The sequence below is a fragment of the Physeter macrocephalus genome, chromosome 1 (genome assembly GCF_002837175.3).
Source record: "Physeter macrocephalus isolate SW-GA chromosome 1, ASM283717v5, whole genome shotgun sequence".
Classification (NCBI taxonomy): domain Eukaryota; kingdom Metazoa; phylum Chordata; class Mammalia; order Artiodactyla; family Physeteridae; genus Physeter; species Physeter macrocephalus.
Genome location: NC_041214.2, coordinates 129207140 through 129225431, shown reverse-complemented (window position 1 = coordinate 129225431; position 18292 = coordinate 129207140). Strand labels below are relative to the sequence as shown.

The 18292-nt window shown below is 36.8% G+C and overlaps 1 protein-coding gene across 1 annotated transcript in view; it reads right to left on the bottom strand.

The window, feature by feature from the left end:
* Window positions 1-18292, bottom strand: part of ROBO1 (roundabout guidance receptor 1) — a 415029-nt gene that overhangs the window by 33500 nt on the left and 363237 nt on the right. The window contains exons 25-26 of the mRNA XM_055086128.1: window positions 10521-10927; window positions 7515-7667 (exon numbers count right to left, since the gene is read on the bottom strand). Coding sequence (XP_054942103.1) covers window positions 7515-7667; window positions 10521-10927 — 560 coding nt within the window. The remainder of the gene's footprint in view (window positions 1-7514; window positions 7668-10520; window positions 10928-18292) is intronic.

Here is an 18292-nt window from a genome sequence, read left to right as displayed (position 1 = left end):
TCCAAAAATGGGCAGAAGACCTAAATAGACATTTCTCCAAAGATATACAGATTGCCAACAAACACATGAAAGAATGCTCAACATCATTAATCATTAGAGAAATGCAAATCAAAACTACTACGAGATATCATCTCACATGATGATGAATGGCCATCATCAAAAAATCTAGAAACAATAAATGCTGGAGAGGGTGTGGAGAAAAGGGAACACTCTTGCACTGCTGGTGGGAATGTGAATTGGTACAGCCACTATGGAGAACAGTATGCAGGTTCCTTAAAAAACTGCAAATAGAACTACCATACGACCCAGCAATCCCACTACTGGGCATATACCCTGAGAAAACCATAATTCAAAAAGAGTCATGTACCAAAATGTTCATTGCAGCTCTATTTACAATAGCCAGGACATGGAAGCAACCTAAGTGTCCATCAACAGAGGAATGGATAAAGAAGATGTGGCACATATATACAATGGAATATTACTGAGCCATAAAAAGAAACGAAATTGAGTTATTTGTAGTGAGGTGGATGGACCTAGAGTCTGTCACACAGAGTGAAGTAAGTCAGAAAAAGAAAGACAAATATCATATGCTAACACATATATATGGAATCTAAGAAAAAAAAATAGCCATGCAGAACCTAGGGGTAAGATGGAAATAAAGACACAGATCTACTAGAGAATGGACTTGAGGATATGGGGAGGGGAAGGGTAAGCTGTGACAAAGTGAGAGAGTGGCATGGACATTTATACAGTGCCGAACGTAAAATAGATAGCTAGTGGGAAGCAGCCGCATAGCACAGGGAGATCAGCTCGGTGCTTTGTGACCACCTAGAGGGGTGGGATAGGGAGGGTGGGAGGGAGACGCAAGAGGGAGGAGCTATGGGGATATATGTATATGTATAGCTGATTCTCTCTGTTATAGAGCAGAAACTAACACACCATTGTAAAGCAATTATACTCCAATAAAGATGTTAAAAAAAAGGAGACTTCTTTCTCCATTATATATTGTTTCATACTGCTTAAATATACTTTACCAGATACATAATGTTTTTCATTAAACTTTTTGAAATAATTATAGATTCACATGCGGTTATTAAAAATAATAGAGAGATCCCATGTTTCCTTTATCCAGTTTCCCCCAATGCTAATATCTCACAAAATTCTAGGACAATCTCACAACCAGGATATTGATATTGATATAGTCAAGATACAGAACATTTCCATCACCACAAGGATTCCTCCTGTTGCCCTTTTATAGCCACATCTACTTTTCTCCACTCCCAGCCCCTTCTTAATCCCTGGCAACTGCTAATCTGTTCTCCATTTCCATAAAATGTTGATTCAAGAATTTTTATAAATGAATATAGTATGTATAACTTTTTGAGATTTGCTTTTTCCACTCAGCATAATTCTCTGGAGATTCATCTAGATTGTTGCATGTGTCAACAGTTAATTCCTTTTTGTTGCTGAGTAGTATTCCATCATGTGGATTTACCAGAGTTTGTTAAACCATTTGACTGTTGAAGGACTTCTGGGGTGTATCCCAGTTCTTGGCTATTATGAATAAGGCTGCTGTAAACATTCACGTACAGGAGTTGTGTTAGCATAAGTCTTCATTCTCTGGAATAAATGCCCAGGAATGCAATTCCTAGGTTGTATGATAGTTAATGTTTAGGTTTTATTTTTTTTTTAAGAAACTATCAAAGTGTTTTCCAGAGCGGCTGTGTCATTTTAAATTCCCAACAGCAATATATGAGTGATACCATTTCTCTACATGCTCAACAGCATTTAATACTACCACTATTTTTTATTATAATCATTCTGATAGGTACACAGTGATATTTCATTGTGGTTTTCATTTGCGTTCCTCTAATGGCTAAAGATACTAAATATCTTTTCAAGTTTATTTGCCATCTGTACATATTCTTCTGTGAAACGTCTCTATGCTTTTTTTTTTCTTTTTTGCCAATTTTCTAACTGGGCTGTTTTTGTTAAAATGTTGAGTTTTTGAGAGTTCTTTATTCTAGCCTTTTGCCAGATATGTGGTTTGCAAATAATTTCTTTCTCTCTGTAACTTGGCTTTTCATCCTTTCAACAAGGTCATTCACAGAACAAAATTTTTATTTGATAAAGTCCAATTTATCCATTTTTCATTTTATGGATCACACTTTTGGTGTCAAGTTTAAGCGTGTCTATCCCTCCACCAAATACCACAGTCTTGATTACTGTGGTCATTTTAATAAGCTTGGAATCAAGTAGACTGATCCTTCCCACTTTGTTTTGATTTTTAAAAAGAAAATTCTATTTTCTTTCCCTTTGCGTATACATTTTAATATTATTTATTATATTAAAAAATCTTGTGGAGATTTTTAAAGTTCTGTTAAACAGTTTGGGGAGAACTGACATCTTTATTATGTTGAGTCTTCTCAGCCATGAATATGGCAAGTCTCTCCATTTATTTAGATTTCCTTGATTACTTTCATCAGTGTTTTGTAGCTTTCAGCATACAAATTCTGTATGTGTTTTCTAAGATTTACATCTAGGTGTTTGTTTTTTAAGTAAATGTTACTGTATTTTTAATTTCAATGTCCACATACTCATTGCTAGAAATAAAATTTATTTTTTGTATGTATTGTGTATCCTGGGCCTTACTGAACTCATTTATCAGTTCTTGGAGTTTTTTTGTTTTTGTTTTTGTTTTGGTAGATTCCTTGGGATTTTCTAAGTAGACAATCATGTCATCTGCAAATAGAAACAGTTTTATTTTATCCTTTCCAATCTGTATGTCTTTTATTTCCTTTTCTTGACTTATTGCACTAGGTTGAATAAAGGTAATGAGTGTGGACATCCTTGCCTTGTACCTGATCTTAGGGGAAAACCGCATTAGGTATTTCATCATTAAATTAAGTATAATGTTGAGGAAGTTGCACTCTATTACTATTTATTTGACTTTTAAAAATCATGAATGGGTGTTGAATTTTGTCAAATGCTTTTTCTGTATCATTTGACGTGGTCATGTGATTTTCTTCTTTAGCCTGTTAATATGGTGAATTATATTGTGGGATAGGGAGGGTGGGAGGGAGACGCAAGAGGAAAGAGATATGGGAACATATGTATATGTATAACTGATTCACTTTGTTATAAAGCAGAAACTAACACACCATTGTAAAGTAATTATACTCCAATAAAGATGTTAAAAAAAAAAAGCCAAGAGACCCAAGGCTGAGCTGTTCTAAGTTCAGACTGAACCTGGGACTGACAATGGGAGGAGGAGAAAAGCCTAATTCAGAACATACCTGGAAGCAGAGCGAATGAGTGACTGCAGGCTCATTTCTGCACTATCTGCTTGCTACAAACTCAAACTGATTGCAAACACAGCTTATCAGGAAGCTGATGACTGCCACTATCATCAAGTCATAAAGTGTCTGGGCTTATTGGATCTCAAAGCTGATGATTACCACCATCATAAGATCATACAAAGCCTTGGGAATCTATAACCCTAGAGACAAAATCTATTACTGGATCCTCTATATAGGTATATAGATGTACCTGTATCTATAACACGGGTAGAAAAAGAGAAGAGAATCCAGTGATAATTTTAAGAGTTCTAACTTCCTGCATATAATTGCCACTGTATATAAGTGACAGAGGGGAATGCTGGTGGGCGTAATTTCTTAATATAAACCGATTACCAAATAAATTGTTTTTTAGGTATTGTAAAATCCCTGAGTCAAACCAGGGATTATCATAGTATAAACAATTCTATATTTAATAAAGTGATAAATAGTACTTTCATCCAATTCATACCCCTAACTAGCTAAAATTGGGTTTAACAAATGGGATTATGGAACTCATATATATGTATAGACTCTTCCTTTATACAATCATATAAACACCATTCTTTATACAAGACTGTCTAAATACCAATATAATGCATGTAAAGTAATACATAAGAACATACACATGGAGACAATTCTGCCGGCATTAACTCACTATGGAGATCCAGCACTCTATTTACTTAACTACTTAAATTCCCAGACCTTGCAATTAATGATATATCAAGTCAAAACAGCATCATTCCAAAGAGGGTGGTGAATTTATAATTTATGAAAAGTAGAGCTGGAGAAATAATGTAGATTTGGTTTTTAAATCAAGTATGTAAATGCTTCAGAAGGGGTTGAAAAGGGGTGGAAAGAATCAATTAGAAGGTCCTAGAAATGCACTTATGCTTGGCTTTAGCTCGATAAAAGTCTGACTGATAAATATTCATATATTTTAATCCTACCCTTCATCTGGGTTAAACTTGGAAGCGGCAAATATGAAATAAATAAAGAGTTGGATTCTGCCTGTCAGTGTGTCAATAGCATGCAGCCTTCTGCTTTGCAATGAGTACTCCCTGAGTGTTTATGAGACCCGGCATTTACCTGCAAACAAGGTATGGCCACAGTGCCATGGATTAGGGGCTTATGGGCTGTTATGGGCTGAATTGTGTCCCCTCCAAAATTCATATGCTGAAGTCCTCATCCCCCGTGCCTCAGAATGTGACTTGTATTTGATGACAGGGTCTTTAAAGAGGTAATTAAATTAAAATGAGGTCCTTAGGGTAGGCCCTAATCTAACCTGACTGGTGCCCTTATAAGAAGAGGGCACATACATTCACTGAGGGAAGACCAAGGGAAGACACAGGGAGAAGGTGGTCATCTACAAGCCAAGAAGAGAGGCTTCAGAAGAAACCAACCCTGCCTACACCGTGATCTTGGACTTTTAGCCTCCAGAACTGTGAGGAAATAAATTTCTGTTGTTTAAGTCACCTAGTTTCTGGTACTTTGTTAGGACAGCCCTAGAAAACTAACCAGAGCTGACTGACAAGGATCATCACAAATTACTCTTTATCAGTTCAGACCTAGCCACTCTTTATCTCTCCTTATAGAGCTTACAAAAATTCTGCAAAGGAAACTGATAATTTGAACGAGATTTACAAAGTAAAGATGCTACACACTCAACTGACATACCATAGACTGAAAATAGCTCACATAAGAAGTCTATTGACAATAATCAAACTCATCCATCATAGTTGATGTATTGTAATCATAAAAAGCAAAAATGAAAGAACCCTCCAGTTCTTACTAATATATTTAATTCTCATTTTCAAAATTGGCAGCTCTTTAAATTCTTTCTTTCCTTTTCCTCTCTCTTTCTTTAATAACTGTACAAATTGTATCTGCAATTGAGTTTCTTCATGAATGAACTGTAAATACTTTTTTCAAAAAATGAGAAAATGATTTCTGATAAAATGATGTTTGTTTCCATGCTATAATCACTACTATCAAGAGTATGTGCATTTCTTTTATTTGGTGCATTAAGAAGTATCTGCATTAAAATGATTTTGGTTGATCAATATGCATTATGGAAATGTATAAAATAACACATAGCTTTGTTATTTTTTTCGTTACCAAATCAGAAAGCATCCAGAATTAAATTCAAGACTTGTTAGTACAGTAAACATAACTAAAAGATAGTTGGTTATCAAAATGCTAAAAGGAAGGTAAAGCTAGTATTTAAAAAACAGCTTTAGTTGTATCTCAATTTTGTCTATTTCTGTGACTTAGAGAAAATAATTACTGGCTTCTACATTGTGGTATATATTATGACTACTCTGCATAATCACTTGTGAAATGAACATTTAGAAATTTAAATAATATTTCTTATTAACCTTTTCACTTTCAAATATTTTAACATATTTCTTTGGTATTTCTGAAATTAACTTAAAAAATAACTTGGTTGCTTCATCATTCAATTTAATAGCTGTTATTCAGGGATTAGTTAGAATTTATGTTTAATTATTAAACACACCGAAATAAGTACTACAGAACGTGGGGCAATAAATATAGATCACAATTTTCAAGCACAGTGTAATTTGTAACTGCAACACTATGCCCTTTAACTGGCATGTTTACATTATTTAAAGCATTTTTTTTTTATTGGAGTATAATTGCTTCACAATACCGTGTTAGTTTTAAAGCATTTTAAAAAGCATCACTCAATGCCAGAAACCCCTTGAAACAAGAATAAATAAGAGGTAGAAAGAGCTACACAAACCTTTAGGCTAGAATTTTTCCCTGATGTATTCAACCTAGATGTATTTACATCAAGGTTTGATGTTTGACCAGTTTTCTGTTAGGAGCACTCTCTTCTAGATAATAAAAACTGATAGAAGAGCTATAAAACTTGTAAAATGCCATTATAGGGATCCCATAAATGTAAAACTGCCAATAGAGTTTGGGGATTTACACCTAGTGTTTGTCCCTTCACAGAGGGAAACATGCACAAAGCCACTATAATAACACTTCAAAACCAGATAATATTCTGACAGCTCAGTTTTGCTGACAAAAGAGTCCTGGGCAGGATCCAGGAGGCCCAGGTGCGCTGTGTCATGCCAGTATTTAATGTAGTCTAATATCAGATAGACGCTAGTGAGAGAAAATACTCCGAATAAAGTATACATAATAGCATGGACAGCCACTCATGGCAAAATTACTTGTGCTCATCCTGCTGTGAGCTTTGTATTAAATTTTTTCTGTCAAGTGGCAGGAATCAGAGAAGTGCCTCAGAAAACCTTCCTTGTAACCTTGGATAAGGATCTATAACAGTAGTCTTTCATATGGTAATGGAAAATGATGCCCTTTGTGAAACATTGCTGACTGGTAATGAAGGTTCTATCAGGTTGTGGTTGAGAGGACCAGGAGGTGGGGAACAGCGCCTGTGACAATCTTCTCCCCCCAACCCTTTAGCAGATTCAGCAAACTTGACAAGATGGGTGAGTCTGAGAGAATTTATCTTACGTGAATTTCCAACAAAGCCCTTGGGGTTGTTTTATAAAACGAGAAGGTGGCAGTTTAATAAATGCCGGGCCACCTGAGGCACTTTCATTAAAGGCTTTCTCTACACAACATCACAATGTTTGCGGTATTCTCCTGTGCTCCCTGGAGAATACAAGCCTTACTTCTTCAGTGAGAGTGGATACTGTATGTGAAGGCATGAAGGAAGATGATTCGATTTGCCTTTTGGGGCACAGACTAACTGTTCATAACATCACTGTAGTTAGAATTTATGTTCAAATGAGCTTATTGTCTTCTATTTGAATGCAAAATTCCCCAAGAAAAAAAGGACATTTCGGAAGAGTTATCAGTGAATCTGATGAAGGTTAACCCTATGCCATTACTTCAACTACAATAATGTCTATTTGTTTAAGACTATATAATAACCTTTTAAGAATATTAAAAGTATTATACATTGTTTTACTTTCTTAAATAACCTACTTACTAGAAAACTTCAGGGATTTGAGATGCCTGACAAGATATGGAAGTCGATCATTCCTATAAGTAATATGAGGCTTACTGTTTAATGAATTTTTAATGTAATTTCTAATGTCAGTGGATGCATTTTCAAGTCCTAGAGAGGCAGGGTAAAGAGGAGAGATTCATAGATGTTTCCATCTATTTCAATGGACTTACCATCTGTGTAGGCTTCTCTGCGCAGATGTCCCGGCTGGTGTTTTTGTTTCTTTGCTGGTCTGGCCTTCTGCACTACCGCAGCACTCATGTTGCTGTCTGTGGAAACAGGACTTGTGGGTCTAGGACACTGGGGTGCATGAAAATGTCGGCGGCCTGAGGAAAAAATCAGAGCCAAACTCACCAATAAAGTTTAATTTAATTTAACACTAATAATCAGAATAAAACACTAAAACTATAAACATCCCTAATTTAAAAAAAAAGCTTAAATGAACTATTCTAGTAAACAATAGGATTCTTCTTATTCTGCTTGAGCTATCCACTGGAAAAAATACCCTAAAAGCATTTTCAGGCTCTTTTTTTTTAAACCATGGTACTTTTATTCTGATACCTGTGTATTAAAGAAAAGCATTTTGACTGTTGCATCTACCTTCACTAAAGTGTTATAGTTAAACAAAAATGTTAATTAAATTTTTACATAATATATCCAATGTCTGTTGCTTTCTCAAAAGGAATAGCCAGAGCCCTTAAGAAATTCAGGTTCTAAGAATGAACAGTACAAAATACATCCCTTATTTTAATTAAATATGTTTGTGCTATTCTTTGAAGACAGATTCCTAATATCTTAATACATTCTCAGGTATTTTCTCTTAAGGTGGCCTGGAATTAAGCTAGCTCACATATTTAGACCTGCCAAAAATTACTCACACCCCTTTTCTCTCACAAGATATTTATTTGCTGGTTATGGATATTTAAAGTGACCCCTCCAGAGACTTTTATGTTTTTTGGTGATGGTATAGGTAGTTGTTTTTGGTTATTTGATTTTAGAGGGACAATATTCACAGGTAATAAATGAATCTGCTAATCAAACATGGTGGCTGCGGTGCTCTCCAATTCCCTGGCTTTTTCTTACAGAGACATATTACAACAGCACAAAATATTTAATCCATAATGGCAGTGGAGATCTATTGGCCCTACACTTGACCTTTGTTATTTTGGTTCCTTGAAATTCCAGAGATTCAAATCCAGAACTTTCTGTTGTACTACAAGAAACCTCAGAGAGACCTAGACAATATGTGTTTTGGCTATAAACAGAAGAAGCCACATATAGTAAAATCAACACATTTAAATGTGCTAACGGAAGCATGTTAAGTAAAAGACATTAATGCGGCCAAGTGAGAAGCAATGTGATTGGATTATTCATTCATATTAACTTCAAGTCATATGATAAGCAGCACCCTTTCCTGAAAAGAACATTTTAATAGGCAGAGTCCAATGCCTGTTTAGTTCATTATAATTATGAACCAAACGAAAACCAGAAAAGCCACTAAATTACAATACAATAAAATATTAAACCAAACTCTTTTTAGCTATGATGGAGACTATTACAATTAAAGTTACATATCCATGAAAAGAGAGAATTAGGGCTGAGACTGAGCCCATTACTCATTCTATTGTGTAAGGCCATCTACTGCTCATAGACCCTGAGGCATAAGGTCGTTCGCAGATGCATTTTCAACATTATTTCTATGTCTTGTTGATTTAATGAACTGAAACACACGCTTAATGCAATCTGAAAGCAGTAGTTTGAGATGCTTAATTTCACTTACTTATTTTTTTTTTTACAGAAGATTAAAAAATAAGGAGAAACAAAAGCTATATATAAAGTTAAATGTTATTTATTTATTAAGAACTATAGATATGTTTGCATACTTATTTTATTATACCCAGAAGCAACTAGGAGAGAAAAAGGAAATTTGGTTGAATATCATAAAGTATAGGGCTGGCTGAAATAAGTATGCATTCTATGATAATAGTTTGAGAGATATTAGACATTTTTTTTTCCTGCAACACATTCTTGATAAATAATATATAGGAAAGGAAAACTTTATGATGTGAGTTAAATTTTCTCTGAATATATTCTACACTGGTAAGAAATAATGACCAATCCAATATCTGAAGAGAACATGGAAAACTACCAATGTGATAGTTATTAAACTAAGAAAAATAAAACAACAAAATAGCAATTATTGATTTGTTGAGATAGTCTTTCTCAGAAATAGCTCTCTTGTTGACCACATTATGTTTATTCTATTCATATTTTCTTGGTTACCAGAAATATACACATACACTCAACATGTATATGAATGTATATATGTACATATTCCATTCTACAGAAATGAAAATCGTGATAAATGTATGATTTAAATTAAAATTTTTTTCTTTCTCATATTATTTACTTTCTGAACAGAGTTGGGAGTGGGAGATAAGTAAAAATGGGTTAAAACATAAGAATGGATATACAGTAATTAAAAACAGGCTACTGGCAATGAAAAGGGAAAATAGATGGAAAAAAATATATAAGCGTTTGGATTAACTTGCTCTCCAAATTATTAGATTAACAATGTATACTTTAAGTGTGGAACATACTTATGCTTGAAAATGTGTGTATATTACAAACATCTTTATATCTTCTCAATTAAATGAATGTTCTAATTGAGAGGGCATGAAGAGAATGGGGGTTAAGGAGAAATAGCCCAGTTTCCAACGGTTGAGTGTCCCCTCCGGACATTTATCTATTTCTCCTAGACACTTTCTAATTAAATGGGATGAGAGAACTTCCTCAATGAATTTTATTTTGGTGACTTTTTATATCTTAAAAAAACCCATATAACACAAACCTCATTTAATTGACCATATACATTCCAAAGGAAATTGTACATATATTTGCTAAGACTATCTTAAAAATGAAGACTTTTCAGGTAGCTTCACTCACATTACATAGGATTTATTAAATAAAAGTAAAATAGATTTAAAAAGCCTGTTATAAAAAAGGGAATAAGCAAGCTACAGCATCATCTTGGACCTTGGTTTCCTTAGGCAGCCAAAAAAAAAAAAGAGTAATAATAGTTGCATTTCATATAGGACATAAGATTATGGAGATAATCAGCAACTGACAAATGCACATCGAATTTTCTTTTCCAGCTTGGAGAAAAGCGGACGACTTACCAGCGGCATCCTGCATTTGGCGCCTTGCCACTTTCAGACCAGCGTACTCTGCTGCTGCCGCCACCGCCTGGGCAAAATCGGCATCGGTGAAAAAGGAGCCGTCAGAAGAACTAACACTGGAGCGTCCGCTGGAAATGTTGTCCTCCTCTGAGGCTGAGCCCCAGCCATTGATCATGGACCCAGTGACAGAGCTCTCCAGGTCCCCAACACTGGAGGCAGGGGTCTGCTCAAGCCCGCGTAACAAAAGCCTTCTGGTCTGCATCTTGGCTACTTCCATGTCGGCTTCGTCTTCTTCCTCTTCTGGCGCATCCGTATCCATATCTGAGACGAGGGGTCCTGAAATGTAGCCGTAAGTATGGGGTGGGGAAATCGGCCGTGGAGGTGGAGGAGGGCTCACCGGCTGCCGTCTGCAGGAAAATGAATAAACAGGTATGGCTTAGCTCATTACTTAGGACACAAAAGCATAAATTAACCAAGAAATTCACAAGTCTTTGCTTCCGTGGAGCTAATTTGTTCAGGAAAAACAACGGGAAATCAGAGCATGTGTAGGTTTTATTCTGAGTTGTAAGAAATTTACCTCAAAACCAGAGGTACTTTTAAGCATGCTGGGCTACCTTTTGATTCAAGCTTAATAGAAATATACTCATCTATCTATAAGTCTCCTTACGTTTTATCTTTTGGATTACGTTCAGTTAAAACAGGGGTAAGTAATACCTATTTCAAAATTGACACCTATGTATTTGTCCTAAAGTGTATGGAATATTATTGACAGCTTATTATAACCAAAGACAGCAGACATCAGTCCTGAAACAGGCTGCTCCATAAACATATAAACATGTTCCTTTCCCTTTCCTTCATTGCCACTCCCACCATTGTAAGCAAATGGACTCATTCATTTCGACTATAGAGAGTAGAATTTTATAGGATTAAAAAATTATGCATTGAGCATATGACACAATTTCCTTTAGATTTTAGTCTATTAAAAAGGTCTAAGAGCCAAGAGCAGTTTTTCTCCAAATTACTTACTTATAAAGATTATTAGCTATTTGCAAGTATATTGCTTTTACCATTATTCCACCTGTTTAACAAAATGCTTACAGGTATTTTTCTTGATGCTCCGGAAGTTAAGTGCCAAAGTTCAGGACAAAATAAAGCAGTATCCTACAATTTAAGTTCACAGTTACCAGTAACTGGTTTCAACCGTCTCTCCACAGATCTGGGGAACATCAGTGAAAAGCAGTCCTCCTACCCTCCAACACCATCACACACAGTGAATATAAGATGACTGAGAAGGTAGAGAGCGTTTGGACATTAGTGGAAAGCAAGGTTTGTGGACATAAGCTATTCCCAAGGCTGGAGAATGCCAAGAGATAGAGCAAGATGAGACAGAACAGTCAGTCGGGCTAACCAAAGAGAAGACCGGATCCTCATCTACTTTGCTCTTTTTATGTGCCCTTTTCCTTGCCTTAGCACTTGGGAGAATGCACTGGGAAGAGTGAGGAAGGAAGTGATTAAAATCAGAACACGCCCATTACTCCATGCCACCATGGCCACAGGCATGTGCAATCTGCAAAAAATCTGGAAATGCATGATTATGGTTTTAAAATTAACAGGACCGGGTCTTAAATTAAAAGAAAGCAAACAAAAAAAACCATATAGGATCTGGTCAAGATCTAACTTAGGGACCTGCTACAGAGAGGGAAACGTAAGTTCAATATAGCACAGTGGTTAGGGTGGCATGGCAGTTGTTCGAAGTAAAAAGTGTTGTGCTTTTTAGACCAATGAATTGAGACACTTCAATAAACATGTTTTATTAACACAAATGGAAAGCATTAAAAATGAATGATTACTAAAATACTACAGTTAACTAATTTACTAAGCACCTACTTTTCAGCTAAGTATTTTACAATGTTAACTCATTTAATTTTCTCAACAACTTTCCGGGATACTTATTTTATTATTATTTTAACAGATGAGGAGATTGAAATTCAGAGGACATTGAAATTAAGGACCTTGCCAAAGTTCCCACAACTAGTATGTATCAAATTTAGAATTTAATCCCACATTCCATTTCCAAGACCATGGCCTTTCCTCTAAGAATGGTGTTATTACACACATATATACACACATACATATATATATATATATATATATACATATGTAATATATATACACATACACAGTTCTTCAGTATAATGTGTTATTTTTCATTTCTGGGTCGTTTCTAATGCATCTGTGTGTGGCACTAGAAGAAACATGAAGAATATGCCAAAGCTGAAGTTATTTAAGAGATTAAAATGGATAATTGTTTCAATATGGAGTGTGTTACACACACAGGATGAAAACCTTTATTTAATTTGGATTGTTATACCATACTTAAAAGTCAATTTACAGTCTTTGTCAGCAGGCACATCCAAAATACAAGAAACTTCTTTTTTAAATACATGTAAGACTTTTTAGCACAAAAGGGACTATTTTGACCATCAATGAAGGGATGTAAGACAGCCAACTTCACAATGAAAGGATGCTAGCATTGTTGTCTTTGGATAATTCACATTCTGTGAAGCAAAAACATCTTCATGTTAAATGAGGGCTGGCTTTTAACTACTACCACCCTGTGCAAATGCTGAGGAAAGACAGAAAAATTTATTCAAACCATCTGTAAATAAGGCAAGCCCAGGGAACGTGTGACAAACCTGTACCGTTTGAAATATGTAATATATTCTATTTGAAAACAAAAAGCTATTTCAAGATGCTGCACTCAAGTGGGACTTGCCACAAATGAACCTCAACCCTCTCAATTTTACCCCCTGAGGGGTTTCAATGTCTTCTGAAATAAAGTACAACTATATAGCTGCTAATCACAACACTCTAGGCTCCGGTAAAAATGATGCCTTCATAAGCATGTTCAAGAGAAGAAGGGAAAAATTCCATTAATTTATGAAAGCAGGTATTTATATAGTTTACCACATAGCATTTACCAGGCAAAAGATGGAAGGGGGAAAATACATACCTTTGAGATTTTTTTTTCTAAAACTGGTATAGTTTCAATACTTTGTATAATTAACCATTAACTGGTTTGTAAACAGACAAAATATTTAATTTTTCTTGGCCTTTCTTTTCCTTCCAATTATATCATACTCAGTTCATCTACAGTAATAAAATATCTATAAATTTCCTGTTCCATACATAAAATTTACTTTCACTTTTCAAGAGATTTTTTTTTCACTAAATATCAACTACAGTAAACTCAATAGCACCAGACACTTTTGAAAACAGTATATGTAAATACATTTAATTTTATTATTTTCATAGTTATTGTCTGAAAAAAGAGAAGATTCCTATTATGCTGGTCATCTAGTTTATCTAGTTTTGGACAAAAAAAGGAATATCTCAGAAGCTAATTAGAATGTCCAAACTGCAATATCCATAATAATGCAAGTATGAAATACTTATCTAGTTAAATATTGCAAAGTTATAATGGTTTTAGCTCAGTAATTTCTTATTCATATACATTACACTATTTATAATGCCCCTAATCAATAAACATAAAAGTAAAAAATGTATTCATTCTTTAAACACTGACTGTGTACTAACTATGGTGAAGGAACTTATACGTTCTGAGACCAAAGGGATCACAAAGACAAGGGCTTAGGGAATGGTTTACGGTTTATACTTTAAGACATGGAAGGATTCAATTTTAAGACACTCATACTTAATAAAGCTAACTATGTATCAGTCCGTGGCAGACTGTATTTTGCAAAGATGTCCATAACAATATCTTCCGACCACAATGCTCTTCCGGGATGAGAACTTGCCATCCCCCCATGGAGAGAAGGAGTTTAGTTCTAAGTTCCTGAATCTGGGTGGACCCTGTGACTGCTCTGACCATAGAATGTGGCAGAAGTGAGACTGTGTCAGTTCTGAGTGTAGCTCTTCACTGGCCTGGCAACTTCCTTTCCCTGCCACGTTAAGAAGTGCCACTCCGCTGAGATCGCCATGTTATGAGAAGCCTGGGCTGGGGTGGAGAGGCCCTGGAGAATAAGACTCCATGAGGAGACAGAGAGAGGTCACGGAGCACTGAAACGTCGTCAGGCATATATGTGAAGAAACTCACTTCAAAGTTGATCCCACAGCCCCAAAGACCAGAGGAAGCCATGTGGGTTGGCGATGAATCGCCCAGGTGAATCCTTTCAGAATTCCTGACTCATGGAATTGTGAGTAAAACAAAATGGTTTTAGGTGATTACGTTTTAGTGTAATTTGTAGGCAGCAATAGGAACAGGAACTTAGGGACTATGCTAGAAATTCAGCTAAATAAAATTGATATGTTCCTTGCCTGAAGGGACTTAGAGTCTAGCGGAGGAGACAATTAATTAAATACGCAATGATAATGCAGTATTCACAAAGCTCCATGACAGAAGATATCTAGGGCAAGGTGGGAACACATAGAATCGGCTCCAATCTCAGAGCTGGGACATCAGGGAAAGATCCTAATGAGAGCATCTGCCATTTAATCTTGGATCTAAAGGATATGTAAGTGTTAGCTCCAAAAAAGAGAGGGGATAATGGTGTCCCAGGAAGATGAGAAGGCAAGTGGTAAGACCTCAAAGTAGGTGAGAGTGAGGCAGGAGATAGACGGCTGATGTCCCCTGTGGACAGATACACCAAGATGAAGCTGAGCCCTGCCCAGATGAGAGATAAAGAGACCACATATTCCTCATTCTCCAAGTCAAGGAGACCTTCTCGACTACACACACACAGAAAGGCTCCTTGAAGGACAAAAAAGGAGGGGGGCGCCACCCCATAGTTAGTGATGTCAACCTACCCACAGGCCTCTTCTCTGGAATCCATCTTGGCTAAGAGATGCGTACGCACACATGGGAGGACCCTGAAATAAACCAAATACTGACTCAGAGCCAGGCAAAGCAAGATGATTGGCCAAAGGAAACCCGGAAGAAATGCCCCATGTAAGAGATTCAAACTACCACGAGGGTGCAACTCTCTCTCTGAGCCTGCCTGTGTGTACCTATTCACACGTACTCTTTTTCCCCCTAATAAACACTTTACTTGTTTCACTACTTTCTGTCTCTTTGTGGAAATTTATTTGTCACTGGCCTTGCCACTGCCTTGCCACTGGCCACTGGTCCCTGGTGGTCTAGTGGCTAGGATTCAGCATTCTCACTGCTGCGGCCTGACTTCAGTCTCTGGCCGGGGAACCAAAATCCTTCAAGCCGCTGCAGGCTGAGGCCACCCAAGATCAAGAGCACTGGTCATTCCAGGAACTGGAAGAAACTTAGAGTGAAGGCAACAGGAACAGTGAGGAGGGGAGTGGCAATGGGTAGGCAAAGGAAGGCATGCAGTGGTCAGGTCACAAAGGGCCTTGATTGCTATATTAAGGAATCTTGCCTTTATTCTAAGGGAAATGAGAAGTCATTGAGAGATTTTTAAGCAATGGAGAGACTTGATCAGTGTCGCATTTTAGGAAAATGCCTCTGCACAGTCTGCAGCAAGAAGATTAGATTGAAGAAAGGGCAAGGCTAAAGGCAACAAAGATCACTTATGGACCATTTTAGTAATACAGGCAAGAGAATATCACTGTAGGAAGTAGGGAAGTGCCTTTATGGCTGGAGATACATGTATTGCTCTGAGTGATATTCAAGCAGTAAAAATCTGCAGGAACAGGTACTTGGATATAAGGGTCTGATTCTCTAGAATGAAATCTGTAGAGAAATACCTGTCTATCTTTAATGAGCACATCATTAGGGGAGTGGCAGGATGATGAGAAACAGAAGTCATCTACTGACGGGGTAGGCATCTAAATAGGTTAAAGGATTAAGAAGAGGCTTGACTCAAAGAGAGATGGGAATTACAGCATTATATATAGTATCAAAAAGGTAGACATGACTTAAATGCCCAATATTAAGGAATTGTTTAAATAAATTACAGTATACATTTGTTTAACATGAGTATCTAAACTGTAATTGGCATGGGAAAATTCACTGTTCAGTGAAAAAAATACCTTATAAAATTATATTGTCATATCACAAATTCAAAGCAGTGTGAGTACATGTAGAGACGAAGAACGGAAAAGATCTTTAGTGAGTTCTTAATGGTGACAATTTCTGACAACACAGATCATTGGCACTTTTGTATTTTCATTTTGTTTATCCGTATTTTCAAAAATTTCTATGGTAAACATGTAGAATATACCTTCAGCATAAAAGAGCAGTAATAGTTTTTTGTTTAATGGGCTTTCATCTACTTCGTATTAGTGCCCAGTGTTATTAATATTGTACCTTCAGGGCTTCTCTGGTGGCGCAGTGGTTGAGAGTCCGCCTGCCGATGCAGGGAACACGGGCTCGTGCCCCGGTCCGGGGAGATCGCACATGCCGCGGAGCGGCTAGGCCCATAAGCCGTGGCCACTGAGCCTGCGCGTCCGGAGCCTGTGCTCCGCAACGGGAGAGGCCACAGCAGTGAGAGGCCCGCATACCACAAAAAAAAAAAAAAAAAAAAAATTGTACCTTTATAGACTGAAAGTCATACCTTTTAAAAAAAAGGCTGAATGTAGGCAAAGAGGATTTTGAGTGCAGATACCCAATGCATTTCCCAATTATACCTGTTCACTTTGTGTTCACCCCCACCAAAACAGCAGGGAGTAAGTCAACTCCTCTAGTATCAGATTCCATTTATCAGATACTTACTGAAGAAGGCTTTGTGGAACTCAATGACGTGAGTCGGACTTGAGCTCAGCTCTCAAACAGCTTTTAATTTAAATAGGGAAACAGATGCAAACATCCAATGCTAATGCAACATGAAAACCTGATTAGTGTGGTAGCAGAGCTGTGAATAGACCTTTGTAAAGAGTAAAGAGAAAGATTAGTTGATTTTTGCCAGGCAACAAGAAGAAAGTTGCACAGGTGGTGCATTTAAACAGGACTTGGAAAGATAAGAAGTGTTCACCAGGCAATCAAAGAAACAGCATGTGCCAAGACACATGTGCTTAGTGAGGGCACTAAGGATTTTGGTGACAGTCATGAAAGGCAAGAGCGGCCTGCCCCTCCTGCTAGCCCTCTGTGGGCCGGAGAGTGGCATTGCTGACTGGCTGTTGGTGAGTTTAAGACAACGGGGAATTTCAAACAGACTAATTAGAAAAGAGGGGTTGGGAAGGAAGAGGTAAGTAAAGGAAAAAGGATTGTAAAAGGCTTTGAATACTGGGCTAAACAGTAAGAGCTGACTGTGAATGGAGAGTAACATTACCAGACCCGGCGGCGGGGGGCGGGGGGCGGTGGGGGGCGTCAAGTAAGATAATGTGGAGAGTGGACACAAAAGGGGAGAGAGAAGAAAAGTGGTGATCAGGTCAAGGATGTAGCAATATTTCAAGAGACAGGGACTGAGGGCCTGCCCTGGGATTCTAGGAATGGAAACATAGGAACAAAATCAAGAGATATTTTGGAGTTAGAAAAGAAGGGACTTGGTGAATAACTTACTTTGGGGAATGGTAGGAAGATAACAGAAGAAATCAAACTATAAGATAATTACACTGATTTCAAAATCACAATTTTCTGTGATTTTTTTTTGCCTATTCCCTTGGCTCTTTTATTTTTAATGTGTTGGTCAAATAATAAGGATTAATGATTCTAAACAAGATAGCCAATAAAGGAGGAAAAGGAACAAGTTTGAAAGGTCAAGTGCAAAGAAAAAGAATTTGATTTCAGACATGTGTAGTCTGAGATGTCCAAGTGAACATATCACGGTAGCGCTCAAGAAAAA